This window comes from Geotrypetes seraphini, chromosome 3 (genome assembly GCF_902459505.1).
Source record: "Geotrypetes seraphini chromosome 3, aGeoSer1.1, whole genome shotgun sequence".
NCBI classification, from domain to species: domain Eukaryota; kingdom Metazoa; phylum Chordata; class Amphibia; order Gymnophiona; family Dermophiidae; genus Geotrypetes; species Geotrypetes seraphini.
The window spans coordinates 323,023,179-323,045,363 of record NC_047086.1 but is presented as its reverse complement, the minus strand read 5'-3'; the positions used below and the strand labels follow the sequence as shown (position 1 = coordinate 323,045,363).

The following is a 22,185-nucleotide window of genomic DNA, read 5'->3' as shown; positions in this document are numbered from 1 at the left end:
GATAACATCCGACGCTTGGGTGCTCCGGACCGTCTCCGAGGGCTACTCTCTCAATTTTTTGTCAGCGCCGCCGGATCAACCTCCGGGGGCTTCCCCTTACAATCGGGCCCAACTTCCTATCCTTCTGGCCGAAGCCAGGGCCCTGTTGAAGCTTCGGGCGGTGGAACCGGTACCCCACGACCAGCTGGGGACGGGCTTTTACTCCCGTTACTTTTTGGTCCCAAAAAAGACCGGGGACTTACGCCCCATACTGGACCTCAGGAAGCTCAACAAATTCCTGGTCAGGGAGAAGTTCCGGATGCTGTCTCTCCCGGTTTTATATCCTCTCTTAGAGGAAGGGGACTGGATGTGCTCCCTCGACCTGAAGGAAGCATACACCCATGTTCCGGTGCATCCCGCCTTCCGAAAATTTTTACGGTTCCAGGTGGGAGGACTGCACCTTCAGTACAGGGTCCTTCCCTTCGGCCTGGCCTCGTCCCCTCGAGTCTTCACGAAGTGTATGGTAGTGGTCGCGGCAGCCCTGAGATCTCGTGGGCTTCATATTTTCCCGTACCTGGACAATTGGCTGGTCAAAGCCCCGACCAGGGAGGGGGTTATCTCAGCGACCCGACAGTCTATCATCTTCCTTCAACGACTGGGGTTCGAAGTAAATTTTCCCAAGTCGCAGTTATCCCCGGCCCAGTCACTTCAGTTTATAGGCGCAGTGCTGGACACTGTGCGCCTACGTTCGTACCTCCCGCCTCCTCGGTTGGAAGCCTTGGTTCGGCTGGGCCGTCTGGTCTCTCAACTGCCTGTGGTGTCGGCCCAGCGCATGATGATGCTTCTGGGCCACATGGCATCGATGGTCCACGTCACTCCGTTCGCCAGGCTACACCTGAGAATTCCTCAGTGGACCCTGGCCTCCCAGTGGCACCAGGATTGCGATTCGGTGTCTCGTCTCATTACGGTGACTCCTTCTTTCAGACGATCGCTCCGTTGGTGGATCGACTCTTCCAATCTTTCCGGGGGTTTGCTATTTCTCGTCCCTCCATATCGCAAGGTTCTGACCACGGACTCCTCGGAGTACGCGTGGGGGGCCCACCTCGACGGTCTACGGACACAGGGTCTGTGGTCGACGGAAGACCGTCGCTGTCACATCAACGTGCTGGAACTTCGTGCCATCTTTCTGGCGGTTCGAGCGTTCGACCACCTACTCCAAGATCAGGTAGTCCTCGTACGCACGGACAACCAAGTGGCGATGTACTATGTGAACAAGCAAGGTGGGACGGGCTCTTGGCCCCTCTGCAGGGAGGCACTTCGCCTTTGGGAGTGGGCGATCTCCCGGAACATCTTCCTACAGGCGGTCTATATCCAGGGAGAACAGAACTGCTTAGCAGACAAGCTCAGTCGGCTTCTTCAGCCGCACGAGTGGTCGCTCAACTCCAGAGTCCTGCGCGAAGTCTTCGACCGCTGGGGGACCCCGCAGGTGGATCTGTTTGCCTCTCCGGAAACTCGCAAACTGCCCCTGTATTGTTCTCGGATGTACTCCCTGGACCGTCTAGAGGCAGATGCCTTTCTTCTAGACTGGGGAGGGAGGTTCCTGTATGCGTTCCCTCCCTTTCCTCTGATCATGAGAACGTTGGTGCGTCTCAAATCATCCACGGCCACTATGATTCTCATTGCGCCTCGGTGGCCGCGTCAGCATTGGTTCTCCCTGCTGCTTCAGCTCAGTACCAAGGAGCCTCTACTTCTACCTGTGTTTCCTTCTCTGCTGTCTCAGAGTCAGGGTTCGATGTTGCACCCCAATCTTCGGTCGTTACACCTGACCGCTTGGTTCCTTGCCCCTTGACTTCGCCCCGGGTTTCTCAATCCGTGAGGGAAGTGTTGGAAGCCTCCCGCAAGATTTCAACCAGGCTTTGTTATTCTCAGAAATGGACCAGGTTTTCCTCCTGGTGTTCCTCTTATCACCTGGATCCTGATTCGGTCCCGGTGTCTTCGGTTCTGGATTACTTGTTGCACCTGTCTAATTCTGGTCTGAAAACGTCATCTGTGCGTGTTCATCTCAGTGCCATTTCGGCCTTCCATCGTCACCAGGATGGACGCTCTCTTTCGCTCCATCCTTTGGTGACACGCTTCATGAAAGGGCTAATCAAGGTTTGTCCCCCTCTGAAACCTCCTCCCGTCGTGTGGGATCTGAATGTGGTTTTGGCTCAACTAATGAAACCTCCCTTTGAGCCAATCGACAAATCTCATTTGAAATTTCTGACTTGGAAGGTAATTTTTCTGATTGCCCTCACATCTGCACGACGGATTGGTGAGTTGCAAGCTTTGGTTGCGGACCCCCCTTTTACTGTGTTTCATCATGATAAGGTGGTTCTCCGCACCCATCTGAAATTTTTACCAAAGGTTGTGTCTGATTTTCACCTCAATCAGTCCATTGTCCTTCCTGTGTAGTTCCCGAAGCCCCACTCCCATCCTGGCGAGACGGCGCTTCACACGCTTGACTGTAAGAGGGCGTTAGCATTTTACCTCCAACGTACCAGGTCTCATAGGAAGGTTCCTCAATTGTTTTTGTCCTTTGATCCTAATCGCTTAGGACATCCTGTTTCCAAGCGCACCTTGTCCAACTGGTTGGCTGCTTGTATTTCGTTTTGCTATGCTCAGGCTGGTCTTCCGCCCCCGGGTCGAGTCACGGGGCATAAAGTCAGAGCGATGGCAGCCTCTGTGGCTTTCCTCCGTTCTACACCTGTGGAGGACATATGCAAGGCTGCCACTTGGTCTTCGGTTCATACGTTCACCTCCCACTACTGTCTGGACACTTTGTCCAGAAGCGACGGCCGGTTTGGCCAGTCGGTGTTACGTAATCTGTTTTCCTAAATTGCCATCCTCCCACCTGCCCTTTTTTGGTTGGCTTGGAGGTCACCCACATGTGAGAATATGCTGCCTGCTTGTCCTGGGATAAAGCACAGTTACTTACCGTAACAGGTGTTATCCAGGGACAGCAGGCAGATATTCTCACAACCTGCCCGCCTCCCCGGGGATGGCTTCTTTGCTAGTTATGGAACTGAGGACCACGAGGTGGGATGCGCCCTCTAGTGGGCGAGAAGGCATGCACATGCGTGGTGCAGTGTGCAAACTTGAAACTTCAATCAAGTTTGCTTGAAAAGCTGTCCGCGCTGGGGCTCCGTAGATGACGTCACCCACATGTGAGAATATCTGCCTGCTGTCCCTGGATAACACCTGTTACGGTAAGTAACTGTGCTTTTTCTCCCATCCTCAACTTAATTATTAATACAATAATACATATAATGTACTTGCAATATTATAATTAAATAATTTAACTCTTCAAAGTATATTTCCCTCCTTGGATGTGTAAAGAAATCTAATGAAAAGGGAAGAAACACTTACTGTAATGCAACAAAAGTAGTCAATGGACTCCAAACATCATTAAAGGACTTGCTAGTCCCCAAATGTTCCGCCATCATTCTTTCAAACTTATATGTGATACACACATTTATCCACCAAAAAGTATAATTAATCCTGTCATGGTTCTTCCAATTATGTGTGATCAGTTGAACACCTATTCCTGTCATGATAAGGAAAAGGCGACTTTTATACTTGTCTAAAGTAGGTTTAATATGAAGTAATGTACCACATATTACAGCCTCATAGGATAAGGGGATAGATGACCCAAGAATGAGATTTATTTGTCCCCAAATTGACTTCCAGAAACTAAGTATCAATGGACAAAAATATAACAGATGATCCAAAGTCCCTATATTAATATGACAATGCCAGCATCTATTAGATTTAGAATTATCTATTTTTTGTAATTGAACTGGGGTCCAAAAAATCCTATGTAGTAAACATAACCATGTTTGTCTCATAGATGTTGACGCTGTACATTTCAACCTCCAAATCCAGATTCATGGCCAACGAGATACAGAAATATACTGTTTTATCTCGATGCTCCAAATATCTCTGACTATTTTTTGGCTTCTTATTTAAAAATTCAGAAATCAATTTGTACCACTGGGCGGCCTGATAACCTACTAGATCTGTCTGGTAGCAAAGGTAATAAGTTTTTTAAGTTTTTCCATTCAGGGAACCCACTCTGAATAGCCTGCTTCAACTGTAACCACCTATACTGTTGGGACTTTAGCATGCCAAATGATTGTTGCAGCCGTGAAAAATCAAGCAGTTTCTCATTAGATATAATATCATCCAATGTCCGAATACCTGCTTGCATCCAATTCTTCTAGGCGATCCCAGCACCGCCTACTTGAATTTTGGAGTTTAACCATAAGGACTGCAAAGTAGATTTAATTATAGGAACATCTGTTAGTTTATCAATAAATTTAATTGTTTTCCATGTATCCAATAAAACTATGTTGTCCTTAGCATATCTAGGTAGCCTGATACTTAATACATGAGATAGTCGCATAGGGGACATAATTTTCCATTCTAGATGTAGCCAGTCTGGAAGATGCTCCATGAGCTCAGGGAGGATCCAATACATACCCTGATGCATTATATAGACTTGATGATACCTATAAAAATTGGGAAAATTTACCCCACCCTCCACAATTGGTTTTTGTAAAGATACTAGAGCAATTCTTGTATTTTTCCCAAGACAAATAAATTTTGTCAGAATTCTATTTAATTTTTTATAAAAGGACCCCAGGAAATAAAAACTGGCCACATACCCATTTGGTAACAAACCACAGGCAAAATCATCATCTTTAACAGTATGTTCTCTCCCCCACCAAGACAGATGTAATGGATTCCAGTGCTCACACATTTCTGTGATCTTCTGCAATAAAGATTTTTCATTTACTTTCATTGTCTCTTCCAGCGTATTTTCTATCCAATTACTTAGATATTTTATCCCTTCTCCCTTCCAAAGAAAGGGGAATGAATCAAATAAACCTTTTGTACAATGTACATTAAGCGGAAGCACCTCTGATTTACTCCAATTTATCTTATATCCTGAAAATTTCCAAAATTTCCCAATCGGCTCCAGTAAATGTGGAATGGCCATTCCACGATTTCTCAAATGAAGCAATATGTCATCTGCATAAGCAGAGACCTTATATTCCCGACTTGCGTAAGGAATACCCTGGATCTCCTCTGCCTGTTGAATAGCTAATAACAGGGGCTCCAGTACAATATCAAAAAGCAAAGGAGACAAAGGACATCCTTGTCTAACACCCTGCTGCAAACAGAAACGTTCTGAAAAATTATTATTAATATACAATCTAGCAGCAGGGGAGCTATATAAAGTCTGAACCAATACCAGAACTAATACCATACCAATCCATTGCTTGATACATAAAGGTCCATTCTACACGATCAAAAGCCTTCTATGCATCCAAGGACACAGAGAAGGCTGGATCGTTCATGTCTTTTGTTAAATTTAACATATGAAAAGCCAATCTGGTATTAGAAGAATGTCTCTATACAAATTTATTTTTTATCATTGCCTAAGGTATCCATTTAGATTAGGAGTTCTTTTGGAATGGAATTATTGTTCCTGTGTATAACTTTCTGTAGCATGCTCTAGTTTAAGATTCTGTGAAACGAAAATGTAAATTAAAAAATTCACTATTTTCTGAGTATCTTTGAGAGATTTTGTTCTTTTTAATTTAAGGAAACAGACATGCTTTTTCCCACTGGAGCTGCTGCTGCTACTACTACTTCTATAGTGCTACCAGATGCACACACTGCTGTACATTAAACACGAAAGAAATGGTCCCTGCTTGAAAGAGCTTACAATTTAATGATACACAAAGTGAAGTTTTGACTACCAGTCATGGTAGTCAAGAGTGCTAAATGTCAGTAAAAAATGTCTATCTTAAAGTCCTTGTACTTTAAGTAAAACTTTTATTGGGATGACACTTTGTTGGTATGACCTGACACAGGCTGTGTTTCGGTTGTGCAGAGCCTTCCTCAGGAGTCATATTGTCAGCAAACCAAAGACAGTTGGGTCATTAAAATGTCTCGAGTCAGTAGCAATCTAGTTGTGAACACAGCCCACTGTTCTAGAACCAAAGGGTCATCCCAATAAAGTTTTTTACTTAAGGTCAAGGACTTTGAGAAAGATACCTTTTTTTACTTGTAGCACTCTTGACTACCACGATTGGAATACTATTAAGACTCTACTTTGTGTGTTTTTACTTGTAGTTGTCATGGAGATCTTTTGGGGTTTTTTTCTTGTTGGTGTACAATCTAATGATGACAGACAAACTGGACAAAAATGGTGAATCAGTATATGCCAGAGATAGAGCCTGATGAACTGAGTCAGGCAGATTGTTCAGGCATATGGCGCAGCAAGACATAAGGGACAAAGTCAGGAGTTGGCAGTAGAGGAGAAGGGTACAGACACAGACTTGCCTGGCAAATAGAGTTCCCGGGGTGGAGTATAGAGAGAGATGACAGAGGAGAGCGATTGAGGAGAAGCAGAGTGAATACACACATATAGGTTAGTAAGAGGAGTCTGAACTGTATGCAGTGAAGCAACTTGAAAAGAGGGGTAACACAGGCATAACAACACTAGCAGAATGCTACATAAGAACATAAGCAATGCCTCTGCCGGGTCAGACCTGAGGTCCATCGTGCCCAGCAGTCCGCTCACGCGGCGGCCCAACAGGTCCAGGACCTGTGCAGTAATCCTCTATCTATACCCCTCTATCCCCTTTTCCAACAGGAAATTGTCCAATCCTTTCTTAAACCCCAGTACCGTACTCTGCCCTATTACGTCCTCTGGAAGCGCATTCCAGGTATCCACCACCCGCTGAGTAAAGAAAAACTTCCTAGCATTTGTTTTGAATCTATCCCCTTCCAATTTTTCCGAATGCCCTCTTGTTCTTTTATGTTTTGAAAATTTGAAGAATCTATCTCTCTCTACTTTCTCTATGCCCTTCATGATCTTGTAGGTTTCTATCATGTCTCCTCTGAGTCTCCGCTTTTCCAGAGAGAAGAGCTCCAGCCTCTCCAATCTTTCAGTGTATGAAAGGTTTTCCATGCCCTTAATCATTCGTGTCGCTCTCCTCTGGACCCTCTCAAGTATTGCCATATCCTTCTTAAGGTACGGTGACCAATACTGAACACAGTACTCCAGGTGCGGGCGCACCATTGCCCGATACAACGGCAGGATGACTTCTTTTGTTCTGGTCGTAATACCATTTTTAATAATACCCAACATTCTGTTTGCCTTCTTCGCGGCTGCTGCACATTGCACCGTTGACTTCATTGTTGTATCCACCAGTACACCCAAATCTCTTTCAAGGTTACTTCCCTCTAATACTAATCCCCCCATTTGGTAGCTGAACATTGGGTTCTTTCTCCCTATATGCATGACCTTGCATTTCCCTACATTGAATTTCATCTGCCATTTATTCGCCCACTCCTCCAGTTTGTTTAGGTCCCTTTGTAGGTCCTCACACTCTTCCGTAGTTCTAACCCTTCTACAGAGTTTAGTGTCGTCCGCAAATTTTATAACTTCACATTTCGTCGGACGACACTAAACTCTGTAGAAGGGTTAGAACTACGGAAGAGTGTGAGGACCTACAAAGGGACCTAAACAAACTGGAGGAGTGGGCGAATAAATGGTGCAACACTATGCTAAACAGATTGAAGGGGAGAAGGCTTAGCAGAAAACCTGCGAGAAGCAGTTACAGTAATCTAGGCGAGAGGTGATGAGCATAGATGAGTCTTGGCAGCGTGTTCAGAAAGGAAAGTCCAGATTTTAGCAAAGTTCTATAGAAAAAAGCAACACGTTTTGGCAGTCTATTGGATTTACAACGAGAAGGAAAGAGATGAGGTCAAAGATGACCCTGAGGTTGCGAGCTGATGAGACAGGAGCAATCGTAGCTTCTGCACCTAAACTCCATGGGATAGATATTCCAAAAAGTTAGCTGGGAAGGAGAGGTTTCTGCCCAGTTAAACCCCCACTAAGCTGTCCATACCTGGATATTCAGTGACACTTAGCACCAACCAGCTAGATCAGGAGTGGTCCAGGCAATGAAGAGTGGGTGGAGCCAGCACTTAACAAGTTATTGGTATAACCAGTTACGTGAGTGAGATAAAATTTGGACAGCTGTTCTGACTTTATCCATTAGGTTAACCAGACACTGATCTCAATATCGGCTGGTGCTCAGCTAACTTCTAGATTGCCGCACTAACTTGGATATTCAGTGCTAGACGCCAGACGTGCCATGGCATTGACTATTGGGGGTTAACTCGACCTGTGGCTGTGAGCCGCTTCAGCTTTTTACTGCTACAGGATGAATTTTGATCCCCGTTTCTTTATTTAATGTATTATTTGATAAACCATTTATGAAAATACTTCTAAAAGTTATGGCGCAGTGGTTAAAGCTACAGCCTCAGCACCCTGGGGTTGTGGGTTCAAACCCACGCTGCTCCTTGTGACCCTGGGCAAGTCACTTATTCCCCCCATTGCCCCAGGTACATTAGGTAGATTGTGAGCCTGCCGGGACAGATGAAAAATGCTTGAGAACCTGAATAAATTCATGTAAACCGTTCTGAACTCCCCTGGGAGAACGGTATAGAAAATTGAATAAATAAAAAATAAATAAATACCGTATTTGCCGGCGTATAAGACGACTGGGCGTATAAGACGACCCCCCAACTTTTACAGTTAAAATATAGAGTTTGTTATATACTCGCTGTATAAGACTACCCCTTCTTCCGATTCGCGACCCCCCCCCCCCAAGCCGGCAAAAACAGCTTTGCACCGCAGGCCCTGCCGCCCAAGACGAGTCGGAGGCCCCTACCCGCCGCATCCTGCACGTGGGCAGACTCAGCACAAACGCTGCTGATGGCCCCAATCGACACGCTGACCTCCCCGCGCACGCTGACCATCTTCTCTCTGCCTGCACTTTCCCCGCGGCCCTCTTCGGCGACTCAGCAGGGGCAGCGATCAAGACAGGCTGCAAACGTCGGGACCTTCCCTCTCTGAGTCCCGCCTATTTTGTTTCAACTTCCTGTTTCCGCATAGGCGAGACTCACAGAGGGAATGACCGCCTGTCTTGATCGCCCGAGGCTGGGAGGAACAGAAGATTTCTGCAAACACCATCGGGGCAGAAAATTTAACGGGTCCATCTCACCGGTCCTGTGCGGACCGGCAGGAATTTTCTGCGGACCGGCACCGCGGACCGGCGGTTGAAGAACTGTGATGTAAACAGTACCCGGCGTATAAGATGACCCCCGACTTTGGGGAGGATTTTAAGGTACTGAAAAGTCGTCTTATACGCCGGCAAATACGGTAAATAAACCACACACAGTAGTAGTAAAAACGGCAAAGGTCAATGCAATGTACACACAAAACGGCTACTGTATCAGTAAGGTGAATGAAAAAACTAGTTTTAATACTCTTTCACAAAGTCAATAAATATTCAGTATTCATTGCCTTGAGGGAGCAGGGTATAGGGAGAGAGAGTTTAACTTGGAATGAGTTTTCTTTGTTCTTTGTCATTCTATCTTGAGTTTCTTAGTGACTGAAAAGTCCTGCTCCTGGGGGGGAGGGGGAGACAACTTTTCCTCAGCTTTTACCTGCTGTCTTGGATCAAACTGTGTAAGTGTATTACTGACTATGGTGGTATTTCCTATAAATGCCTATTTAGCCTTTGTAGTATCCCCACCACCTTTTCCTATTTTCAGAATACAGCCAGAATGGAGATGACCCTGAGCTGTGGTGCTGCTAGACACGGAGGCACAAATTCTATAAATGGTGTCCCAGTTGTAGGTGGTGGTAGGCATCCTACTGCTGTCTAACCAGCCAATTGGAACACCCGTTTAAAAAAAAACCAAAGACCAAACACCCTGAGGCAAACCACCTACACCGTAGGTGTCTGTCACTGTTGAGGGAGACGCATAGGGACACTTAAACTCACCCAAGGCTAAGTGTGGGTGTGGTTTCGCCCGGAATTGGCCTTAGGTGTTTCCCTAGGGCTACGATAGGTGCCTGGAAATATAGGCCAGCAAAATTCTGGTCTACATGTCAAATAGACATGGCCGCTGAGCCGATCGTGGCAAGGGAGTCTCCCTACCGTGATCAGTTTAGTGGCCACTGCAAGGAACACATGTCCCCCAGCCCCACAAAGTCGGCTGACAGGAGAGATGCCCACTCCCTCCTGCCGAAATCCCCCCTCCAAATGTCCACAGCAGGAGGAGTGCCTAATTCCTTCTGCCGCAAAGGCGAACCCTCCTGACACAGCCCAAGGCAGAAGGGATTCCTACTCCCTCCTGCTGCTGGCCTCATCATCCCTGCATCCCACCCAACACTCCCTTACTCCACCTCTGACACTCTCCGACTCCACCCTGACAACTCCCCGACACCCCTAAGATCTCCCCAAGCGCCCCCTGTACTTTTATCTGATGGCCGGAAAAAGGGATGCCTGCTCACTTCTACCGGAAGGCCTACCACTGCAAAATGGCGGACCTTCTCCTTCCTGGTGCATACTGGGATGCACTGAGAGTGGCCTACGACTCCGATTGGCCAGATACCAGGATGCTCTAGGAAGGAAGCCTAATACTCAGGTTGGCCTGGGTGCCTAAGGCCCCTCCTGTGGGAGGGGCCTTAAGCATCTGAGCCAATTGGGGCCATAGGCCCCTCCCTGGTTCATCCCAGAATGCACTAGGAAGGGGAAGGCCTGCCATTTTGCAATGGAGGGCCTGCTGGCATGAGGAATTGGGCATCCCTCTTGCCAGCCATCAGATAAAGATACGGGGGCGTTCAGGGAGTGGCCGGGGATCTTGGGGATGTCAAGGAGTGTCAATGGGATCTTGGGCGTGATGGGATGTAGTTGAGTGTCGGGTTGGATGTTGGGGTGTCGGAGAGTTAGGGTGGAGTCAGGGAGAGTTTGGTGGGGTTCAGAGGATGGTGGGGCTAGCAGCAGGAGGGAGTGGGCATCCTTCCTGTCTTGAACTGTGTTGGGAGGGTTTGCCGTTGCGGCAGTAAGAATTGGGCACTCCTCCTTCTGCGAACAGTTTTTTTTGGGGGGGGGCTTGGGGGTTCTGCATGAGGGAGTGGGCATCCTATCTGCCAGCCTACTGTGGGGGGGGGGGTTTCTGTGTTGCGGCCGCTAAACTGATCATGACAGGGAGATTCCTTGACACTTAGCTCAGCGGCAACGTGATTCTCTAACCTGCGCTTGTGAAAGGGATGCCAGTTAGAGAATTGTGGTGGTTATAAGGGGGGTTAGGCATCTGTCCATCAAGACAGATGCGCTTCTTTATAGGACGCCCTGTGCAATTCTCAAAAGCTGATTAGGCGGCTGCTGAGACTGTGCGCCCTATACAGAATCAGGCCCAGAATGCTCAGCTACTGACACATGTTTACATGATCACCTGTTGCCACAGAAGAGCTGAGCCAGTCCAGCATTGGGGTCGTTGAGATCCATAGAGGTTCAACCAAAAGAGGTGAAGGCCCATTACCATGGAGCAGGGAAAGGAGAAGTGGTATGCCACTGTTGTATTTCTCAAGTGAAAACTTGTTTTTCTTTTGTGGTTTTAGTTACGCTCAGTGTCTGTGGACCTGAACATGGATCCTTCACTTCAAATAGATATTCCTGATGCACTCAGTGAGAGAGACAAAGTTAAATTCACTGTACATACCAAGGTAAGAGTGCTAAACCCTTAGAAAATATATTGAAATAATGGTTTTACTGTGGCCAGTACTACCGTACATGCACTCATATGACTATAGATTTTACATGCATTAATGCTCCTTAATAAATAGTCTCTTGGGATGCGCTGTCTTGTGGACTTTCTATAAAAGCTCATTGGGCAACCAAATGGGTACTACATTGTTATGTCTAGAAGAAGTTTGGGCTTTTGCAAAGACACTAGTGGATTTCATTAGAAAAGACTTCGCTTCAAGATAAGCGTTTCAGAAGGATGAGATCTTCTGGTCCTTCAGTTTCCATGTGCCTATCTGTCATAGCATCTTCAGTTAGGTAAGTGAAAGGGGTAGTTTTGGAGGGGATAGGTGAGGCACCCTTACAAACGCCAGGTCCTGAGTTCAGTGCCTTCACAGAAGTTTCATTAGGAAGTAAAATCACTTTCAAAGACCACTAAGAGTGTTTATATAAAGAATATATGTATATTGTGCAGAAATATAGAAAGCAAGATTCATAAAAGTTACAATTAAGCATTACACTTGATGAGAGAGATAAGTTTTACAATTATAGAGACTGATTCTGTGTTCTTGTGAATGAGAGAGAATAGACAAAGAAAAGAATCCAAGAGAGACAGGAAAGAGAAGCGTGAATTTCCCGCTAGAGCAAGAAGAGGGGTTGATGTTGAGAGGGGGATTTTTATAACTAATAGAATCTATTGAAGTTAAGTATCCCCATCCTTAGTAAACTGTCTGAAACAATGGTTAGTGATCAGGAAGATGAGTGAGGTGTGCTAGACTGGAAATGAATAGACTGGAGTCAAATGTACTTTCCAGTATGCTTCTGACAATAGTTTCTGATTAATCTTAGTTATCTGTGCACCTGGACCCATTGTACATCCTAAGCCGTCCATCTTAAGCACCAGTAATTAACGGTGTCAGGTCAAAAGCGCACCGGGACAAAGGCGCGCGCAAACAATTGAGTGCAGCGTGGAGGTACGCGCCGCAGAAAATTACAGTTTTTACGGCTACGACGGGGGAGGTGTGGGGGGGAACCCCCTCACTTTACTTAATAGAGATCGTGCCGCGTTGGGGGTTGTAACCCCCCACATTTTACTGAAAAGTTCACTTTTTCCCTGTTTTTAGGGAAAAAGTTAAGTTTACAGTAAAATGTGGAGGGTTACAACCCCCCACAACGCCGGCGCGATCTCTATTAAGTAAACTGGGGGGGCTCCTCAACAAAACCCCCCGTCGGAGCCCCTAAAAACTGTAATTTTCTTCGGCGCGCGCCTCCATCTTGCGCTCAGTTGTTGGCGCGCGCCTTTGTCTTTCGCGGGGTTGTCTATGAACCGTAATTAACACATCTTCTTAACACCTCTTAGCTGTCTTTAGCACATTTTTACTGCCAGGTCCTCTAAGCACTGATTGAATTAAGGTTGTTGCAATGACATTCCCTAAGGTCAGACATGAATGATATGATCTCCCATAGGCCTTTGCTGACATTGGTTAGGCTAACCAAAAATGCTGTTTGCTAACAGTGGTAGGCTGACAGGTAGCAATCAAGGCTGCCAGCTTATTTTCCAGCTTATTTCAGTGTCATCAGCATATACATGTCTGTGCATCCATTTATGATGATGTGCTACACGCTAACGTTAAGTCAGCTTGGATTCTGGAATTTTCTGGGCTTTCTCCCCTAGTTCTGTATGGAAATAAATATACTGCATTTTTCACTCCATAAGAGGTACCTGTGACCATAAGATGCACCCTAGATTTAAAGGAGGAAAACTAGAAAAAAAACATTCTGAACCAAATTCTCCCTGCCAGGCTCTGCACCTAATCCCACACTCCTTGCCAGGCTCTGCACCCTGTCCCCCTTCTGGTGGTCTAGTGGTAGGGCGGGCAAGGACAGGGCATAGGGAAGGCAGGGAAAGGGCACAGATGTCAAGGCAGATGACTTTTTAAAATATGCAATGTCACCTCCTCAGTAACAAATATACTGCAAAATATAGACAGCAGATATAAATTCTCAAAACTGACACATTTTGATCACTAAATTGAAAATAAAATCATTTTTCCTACCTTTAGGTCTGGTGATTTCTTTCTTTCCTTCCTCAGGCCCAACAATTGTCCCTTCCTTCCTGTGTCCCTCTCAATGCCTTCCAGCCTTTGTCCTCTTCCACCCCCCCAAACTCAGGCCCTTAATGCCTTCCAGCCTTTGTCCTCTTCCTCCCTCCCTCCCTCATGTTCCCCTCCCTGCCTTCCCCTCTGTCCTCTTCCGCCCCCCTCCCCCAAGCCTGCCTGCCTGCCCACAGGATTTAATTACTTCCCGCTGCTGCTGCTGTGAGGACATGTCGATAAAGCAGCGGGGGGCGGACTCCTGGCTCAGCAGCGAGGCACCCGGAACGGAAGGAATTGCTGGGAAGAGCCAGGCGGGGGCAGCGATTGCACGCTGCCGGCCCAGAAGCCTAACCCCCGATGTCAATTCTGCTGTTGGCAAAAAGGTCCAGACCTTCTCGCCAACGTCAGAATTGATGTCGGGGGGGGGGGGGGGAGAGAGGGTAAGGCTTAAGTATATAGAGAGCCTTATTGCTCTGCAGAGCCAAGGGAAGCGGTTTCTGAGGCAAGACCTGGAGAGAAATGGATAGAGGTGTGTGTGTGTGAGGGGGGGGGCATCCGAGAGTCTGGATGACGATAGGGGAGGGTATATATGAGAGAAACCGATGGGGACCCAGCCTATTGTGATAGCTGAAATACAGGCAATTTGCCTCTTTGTTTCATCTTTCTAGAGAGTGCTGCCGTCACATTGGGACGGGAGATTGACTTATGCATTAATTTGGAGAGGCACGTAAGGAAGGACACAAAATAAGAAAAGAAGTCTTTGTTTCTAGAAGAGCTACTGCTAATCTGGGAGGGGATTCCAACCTCCCCCCACCAAAATTTCACTGGAGACAATGTTGGAAGGAAGGGAAAGGAGAAGTGAGAAAGGGCAGCTATGGGAAGGGTGTCTCTTCTAATGCAGTCAGTCCTGAGCAGCTTCATTAAAATCATCCCTGCAGAGGCAGAGCCTCGATTTTGCTTGTTCCAGGTCTTTATCTTGGATCACTTTTCACTACTTTCCGGTTAGATGGTTGATGCTATTGGTGCCCATGATGCCTCCCTTTTGCAGACATGGGTAAACCATGCAAATTTCCCAAATGATTTTATTGTACCATTGGTTGAGCAGTGAGGTGAGAATTGTGCTACTTTTCCTTTCCATTAGCTGGCTCGTAATGCCAGGTGGTAGCAATACATGTTGAACCAGCCTTTTTTTTAATTCTTCATTTTTAAATCAAATATATAGTGCAAACAAGTGAACAAACAAGTAATATAACAAAATACACTCTATTCCAATCACATACTATAAAGTTGTTAAACCCCCCTCCCACTCTCCCTCCCCCCTGGATGTGCAATCTTTCAAAAATCAAAGGGAATTGATATTAATATATCATAATTTGCAATATTTTGTTAATGGGCCCCAAATTTCCTTAAATTCATTATGATGACCCCTCTGCATGGAAAGAATGTTTTTCAAACTTATAAACTTGACATACGGGACTCCCACCAAAAACTATAATTCAAGTTATCCCAATTTTTCATTATCATCTGTATGACCTCTCTTGTCATGATGAGGAGCAATTTATTCTGATTTGCACTTATAGGTTTTTTGGGTTAATAATATCGTTCCAAATATTATTATATCATATGAAAGAGATAAAGGGACTTCCAATATTGTAATAATTTGACCCCAGATGGATTTCCAGAAGTTGAGTATCAAGGGACAATGTTGAGCCAGCCTTGGCTTTTTTAGCATCTGGAGTAGCAGCCATATGGAAAGGTGCTATCTGCAGTCAGCATGTGGCTAAGAAACCATGGTTGCCATCTGCTGAGTGATGTAAAACTTATTGTCCTCAAGTCCGGCAACTAGAAATCTCCAAGCTTTGCAGCTAATGGCAATATCCTCAAGCTGGCACTGCTTTCATGCATGCATGAAATCCAAGCTGGGGTGGGGAAGAGGAACGAGAGGGGGGAGGTAGGTGGCTGTCAATTGGTGAGGCTTGGGGATCCCTATCAGCTAAAGTAAGGGAGATGTTCATTTTGAGGGGGCCTAAGCTCAAAGAGGGAGGTCCAGCCCCCTCTCATGGTTATGCCACTGATTGTGTTCAAAATGAAGTACAGTACTTGCCGAGTTTAACTTTTTGGGATTTCATATTTCTACTTCTAATTTGTAATCCATTGTTCTATATTTGGTGAAGGTCTGTCTGTGTATTGTGTGTGTGAAGAAGTCATTTAAAGGTGGGTGGGGAAATTGGGAGAAAGGCCCTAGTATGTCTAAAACTGGCCCTGCCTATATTCATGGCAAAATGCATCCCAAATGCATTTGAAGAAAGGAACGCTTTGCTAGCCATTAAAGCCAGAGTGGATCTGTTATGTTATATAGTTGTATGGCAGCCATTGCACAGGAAATATTGTTTGGGTGGAAGTATGGATTCAACTAAATATTACCATTTTTAGAAACTAATTGGTGAAGAAATTGAAGCTGAACAGAATATTTTAGCAAGTCAACAATCCAAAACATTCCTCAAAATCAACTTTGAAGTACTTGCCGGAAAGAGATTAATGATTACAATGGCTTCATAGTTGTCAGACGTGATTGCTTAATCTGTGAGGAGTCGTTGATCATACGGTGAATATTATGTGCAATCTTATATCCGCGCAAACGGAGTTCTAGGTGGGTTACAAATAGCATATCACTAAATAGAAATTAAACATAAGAGAGGGAAATAATTCTAAAAGCAAGAATTACAAAATAAAACCCCAACAAAAAGCACTCTACAAGGATGTTTGGAAACTTATTTCTGCCAAAGGTAGTGTTACAAAGTATTGACTGAAAGAATATCCAAAATTTTGTACCTGCTCTATTCCCTGTTTTGTTTTTTAATTTTATTTCTTTATTTATTTACTAGCAGATTGTCCGTCGTTGCTCAGGTATTTATTTATCCCGGGTATTTATTTATGTCATGGACTTCCTTTTTAGCAGCAAGAATGGCCCTCTCTATGGGGCTGAACTTGGACTTAAACGGCATCGAGAGTTTCAGTATTCATCTCAGCAAGCCTGAAAACTATGCACTAAATTTTATACTTTGTAAAGGTTGTGTCAGCTTCTGATCAATTACAGATTAATTGAAACAGTTTTGACTAGGGGGTGCCTAAACCTTTGCTCATAACCGTATGCAGTCTTGAAACCTCTGTTCTCAGATATTTGAGCAGAATTGTCAGTCCTGTTCATAGACTTCGCAGATATGAACTGGAACCTCTGTTCATTGTAAATAATACACAATTGGTTGACTGTGATAAGCAGTGTTGGAGGATTTAAGTGAATACTGGATGGCTGGGCAGTTCCTCATTTTTAGCCAGTCGCTCAGTGTTCAAGCAAGTTCATGTTTCTTGTACAGTTTAACAACCGTTTGTAGAGGGCACTGCCTCAAAACCTTTAGAAATGTTTGTTTCTCTTTCAGACTACCCTCTCCAACTTTCAAAACCCAGAATTCTCTGTCACGCGACTGCATGAGGACTTTGTCTGGCTGCATGATGCTCTGGTGGAGACGCAGGAGTATGCTGGACTCATTGTAAGCTATTGTGTGGCTTTGCTTTCCTTCGAATCACATGATGTCTGTCAAAATCAATTTCTTTTTTTTCTGCATATTAGTTCAAAACAGGCAGGTAGGGATTTTCACTTGCCAACACATTTTTCTGTTACACAAGGCATACGAGTCCTGACAAGTGGGTTAAGTCCCCTCAATTGCGAGCTGATGCAGTTCTCCTTCAGCTCTGCCTCCTTTCTCAGTAGGCTGTACTATCTCTCTTCAGTTTTTCCTTCTGCAAGCGAACTGGAAGGTGTCTTTCTGATCTACTCTGAGATGGTTTTTATTTTCAAGTTGTTTTTTAATCCAATTTTAGGTGTTTGATGTTTAAAACATAGATGTTTACATCTCTTTCATAAGGTTTGGGACATTTATTTGCAGTGGAGAGAGGCCTTGCTATCACTGTCTTCATGATGCCAGATTTGGACATTTTTCTTTTTAGATTGTTTTTGTACATTATGTACTTTTGCTTTCCTTGTGCCTATACAATGCTACATGCAGTCTTAAAGGAGTGCCTCAAATATTGTATTTGGGGTTTTGGGGGGGATTTACTGTTTTCTTGTATTAATAGCATATTACTCTTGTATTGCCTGACTGATCTTTTGTTTTGGATAAAATAAAACATTAAAAAAAAAAACGTTCCAAATCTTATTGTAAACCGCATAGATTCCTAGCAGAAAATTGCAGTGTATAAAGACATGATATTGTATTGTATCTCATTTTGAAATCTCCTTGCAGTCTCTCCAACACATCCTCAGTATCTGCTTTGGTGCAGCTGCAGAGGATATGGGAACAAATGGGCACCCGTGATACTTGTATTTCCAAATTTCTGTCCTTGTATCTTGACCTCTAGGGGTGAATTGGAGAATGGCATTTTGTGTGTTTCTGATACAGCAGATCTCCAGTTAACAACTAGAGCTAACAACTGATCTTTGGATTTGTTAAACAGATTCCTCCAGCACCTTCAAAACCTGACTTTGAAGGACCCAGGGAGAAGATGCAGAAGCTCGGTGAGGGGGAAGGCTCCATGACAAAAGATGAATTTGCCAAAATGAAGCAGGAGCTAGAAGCGTAAGGACCGGCTCTTTTAGTGCTATTGATACTTGACGCATAAGGTGCTCTAGTAACATTAGAAACTGGCAGTGGGATAGGGACATGTTTCCTCTAATCTGCAGTCAACCCCCCCCCCATACTGCTACCCAATTTGGAAAATAAATTTGCATCAGTGGGTTTCTGTTGATATTTAAATTTTTATTGAAATTTCAAAGTTAAATATCAAAGCCATATCATATCTGTAAATGACATCAAATAATAAAACAATGTACAGAAATATTAACCAATTAATCTCTTTGCTATAGATAACGCCAAAACTCAACCCTTGGTTTTCTGTTCATTTTTTGTTTTGTCAGTTCCACTCATGTGCAGCTTGGCTTTATGCCACCTGTTTCTCATTTGGTGTTCACTTTAAAGCCTTGAACGAGTCAATTTTAGAGACTATTGGACAAAAGTTGCACACAGAGGATTATTTTTCTTTTAGGCACTAGTTTGTATTTCAGGAACATAGATACAAAATGTCAAGAGTGGTCCATGGCCTACTGTTATATGTTTTGGAGAGCTGTGGGTCAGATGACTGAGTGCCTATTAATACCAGATGCTTTTGGAAAGACAGGAGTAGCTACAGTAACATGACTTCTCAAAAACAGCAAACAATTCATAAACTTCTGTTTAGTAAAGATTGTCACATTCTTTAGCAATCAGAAAATGCTCTCCATGTTGGATATGAACTACTTCAGTAACTTAGCCCTCAAGCTAGAGAAGAAAATATGTTCTGTTTGGGTTTTGTCCCCTTCCTGTAGCTTCACAGTCTTATTAATCTACTGAATACTTTGGTGGCTTTTTTTTTTTTTTTTTTTAAGGCATGCTGATCATAGGAGACCAAGATATTTGGAAATAAGATCTAGATTAAAACTGGGCTTCTCCCCACCCCACTTTTTTTTTTTTTTTTTTAACCTTTGTATTGAGATTTTACCTTCAGAGCCAGACGGCAAATGGAGACATTCATTTTAAAACCCTATAAATTGAAAGGAGGTATGTGCCCTCTGAGCCAGTTGCTAGTAGCACTGATAAGCTATGTTTATTTTTTGATGGTCGTTTTCTTTGGAATGGATCATTTTATACATTTATGAAAGTCTTTCCATTTCACCTATCTGAGAGGATCACATTGGTCTTCATCAGAGATTTGCATGCATAATGCATGTTGGGTAGTCCTTTCCTGTAGCTGTGTTTTCTGTATTGCACAGGGGGGTCGCTGGACATGTTGCAGCCATCTTATGGTTTGAATCTAAGCAAGGCAGGTATTTCAAATCGCAAGCTAACTGCAGCATGCTGGTGATTAGGACATGGTTGCGGTCCACATACTCAAACTAACTTTCCCCTCGTTTAAAGGTGTCATGTATGCAGGTAAATTAGGGAAATCCCTTTTCTTCAAATTCACAGAGCTTTGGAATAACCTCCTTACCCCGCTGCGGAACCTAGGCTCATTCCAATTATTCCGAAAGCATCAGAAAACTTGGCTTTTCTCCAAAACGGAAAGCTATCTATTTAAAATGTAAAGCTAGCTATCCTCTTCATAACCTTTTAATTTCTTATTATGTCCTTCCCTTATTTAATGAATTACCTGTAAACCGTGCCGAGCTCTATCTTTATGGAGATGATGCGGTATACAAACAAGGTTTAGTTTAGTCTTTGTAGTTTAAAGCAGTGGTTCCCAACCATTTCCTGGAGGACCACCAGCCAGTCAGGTTTTTGGGATGGCCCTAATGAATATGCCTGAGATATGCATAGCACGGAGGTGGCAGGCAGGCAAATATGTCCCATGCAAATTCATTAGGGCTATCCCGAAAATCTGACTGGCTGGTAGTCCTCCAGGACAGGGTTGGGAACCACTGGTTTAGCGAGAACGTGGCTCTGTGCTGTCCTTAATTGCTGTTTGTGGATTCTTGAAAGAATCTCTGAAGAGCAGTTCTCTTGATTACTGTTGGAGATCACCACCTCACGTCTTCTGTACATTTTATTTCGAGTTAACCTTGTGTGGCGGAACTGCATCTTGAGACGTTGCCTCTTGTCTTTTCAGCGAGTACCTGGCTGTCTTTAAGAAGACTGTCTCTGTACATGAAGTTTTCCTGCAGCGGCTGTCCTCTCATCCCATCCTCAGTAGAGACCACAACTTTCATGTGTTCCTAGAGTACGATCAAGATGTAAGGCACTTGAATTAATTGGTTTTAATCTCATTTTATTTATTTTAGAAAGGGGGGGAAGTGGTCAAGATGTCAAGGTTGCAATTCATTTTCCAAGGTGTGTGTGGCACAGTGGTTGGCGCTACACCCTCAGCACTCTGGGGTTGTGGGTTCAAACCCCATGCTCCTACATGTGACCCTGGGCAAGTCACTCAGTTCTCCATAGCCCCAGGTACGTTAGATAGATTGTGAGCCCACCGGGACAGATAGGGAAAATACTTGAGTACCTGGCTGTACAAACCTCTTAGATAAACCTTGATAGGTGGTATATAAAAACCTAATTATAATAATAATAAAATGTCTTGCTTTTGAAATCCCTTCTACCCTCCCACCCCCACCCCCCGCAACCTTTCAGATGCTGTAACATAAGGCATCTCCCATTCCTTTCTTATTAAGACTGAATTTCATGTTTGGGGGGTGACATTCCTTGAATGTTTGCTTTCTGCCTTTGTTTTTTTCAGTAGCAGAGCTGCAGAATAATAGTAAAAACCTTATTGTAAAATAAGAAGAGGGAGACGGACTTCTCATGTCGCAAGTTTGGTGGTAATTGCCTTAGGTTTGACAGTTCTGAGGGTTGTAACTCCAAATAGGGTCACAAAATGCTCATTTGAGGTGGTGACCACTTTTGCTTGCAATGCAGGACAGCAGTGTTGGATTTTGTGGGCCAAGTGGGAAGCGGGGATTACAGTAGCATCAGGAGCTGACACTGTGGCTCGGTGGAGAATGGGGACTGGATTGGAGCACAGGCACGAGGGGGAGTTAAACCTATTTGAAGAGCGAAGGCAGGGTTGGGGGTCATGTGAAACTGCTAGAAAGGGGCTGCTTTGAAGAGAAACTTGGGAAGCGCTGTTTTTTGAGAGCTTGGTTCACATGGAAAATTGAATGTGCAGATCATTGGTGGTTCTTCCTGTAGTGAGAATGTCTGGGCCATATGATCATTCTTTTTCTGGTGGTACCAGATGATAGAAAAATATCTGGTACAACAAGGACAGTGAACTCTCACCATCTTGATGGCAAACTAGCTATATCATAATTTTCCAAAGCCATAGATATCTTATTTTTAAAACAGTTTTATGGAAGACATTAGCATAGTACAAGACACTGGGAAGAGAGTATGCAACATGAAACACACAAGTAAACTGCAATAACACAGCAATATAGGGAGAGTTTCCAGTCATTAAGCAGTTTTAACAGTATTGTGTTCCAACTCCCCCTCCCCCCCATCTCCGTCTAAGTCCCACCCCCAAGCCCAAAACTAGAACTCCATTCAAGGACCTGGATTCTTATAATCACTAGATTCCTCCCCTCATTAACAGTAATAAAATAATAAAATGGCTACTATGGTCTCAAAGGACCCTCGAACACAAAAGGACATCCGCTCAAACTCAGGGGAGGGAAGTTTCGTGGAGACGTCAGGAAGTACTTCTTCACGGAACGAGTGATAGAGCATTGGAACAAGCTTCCAGTACAGGTGATCGAGGCCCGCAGTATCCCAGACTTCAAGAATAAATGGGATTACCTATGTGGGGTCACTGCGAGGGTCATACCAATGAATAGGGTCGCTAGGATATTGACTTAATAGAGCAGGTCA

At 44.5% G+C, this 22,185-nt stretch overlaps 1 protein-coding gene across 1 annotated transcript in view; it reads left to right on the top strand.

The window, feature by feature from the left end:
• The window catches only part of SNX5 (sorting nexin 5), an 89,208-nt gene that overhangs the window by 15,340 nt on the left and 51,683 nt on the right, over positions 1-22,185 (top strand). Inside the window, exons 2-5 of the mRNA XM_033936047.1 lie at positions 11,516-11,620; positions 17,173-17,283; positions 18,248-18,369; positions 20,432-20,555. Of these exons, the coding sequence (XP_033791938.1) occupies positions 11,516-11,620; positions 17,173-17,283; positions 18,248-18,369; positions 20,432-20,555 (462 nt within the window). The remainder of the gene's footprint in view (positions 1-11,515; positions 11,621-17,172; positions 17,284-18,247; positions 18,370-20,431; positions 20,556-22,185) is intronic.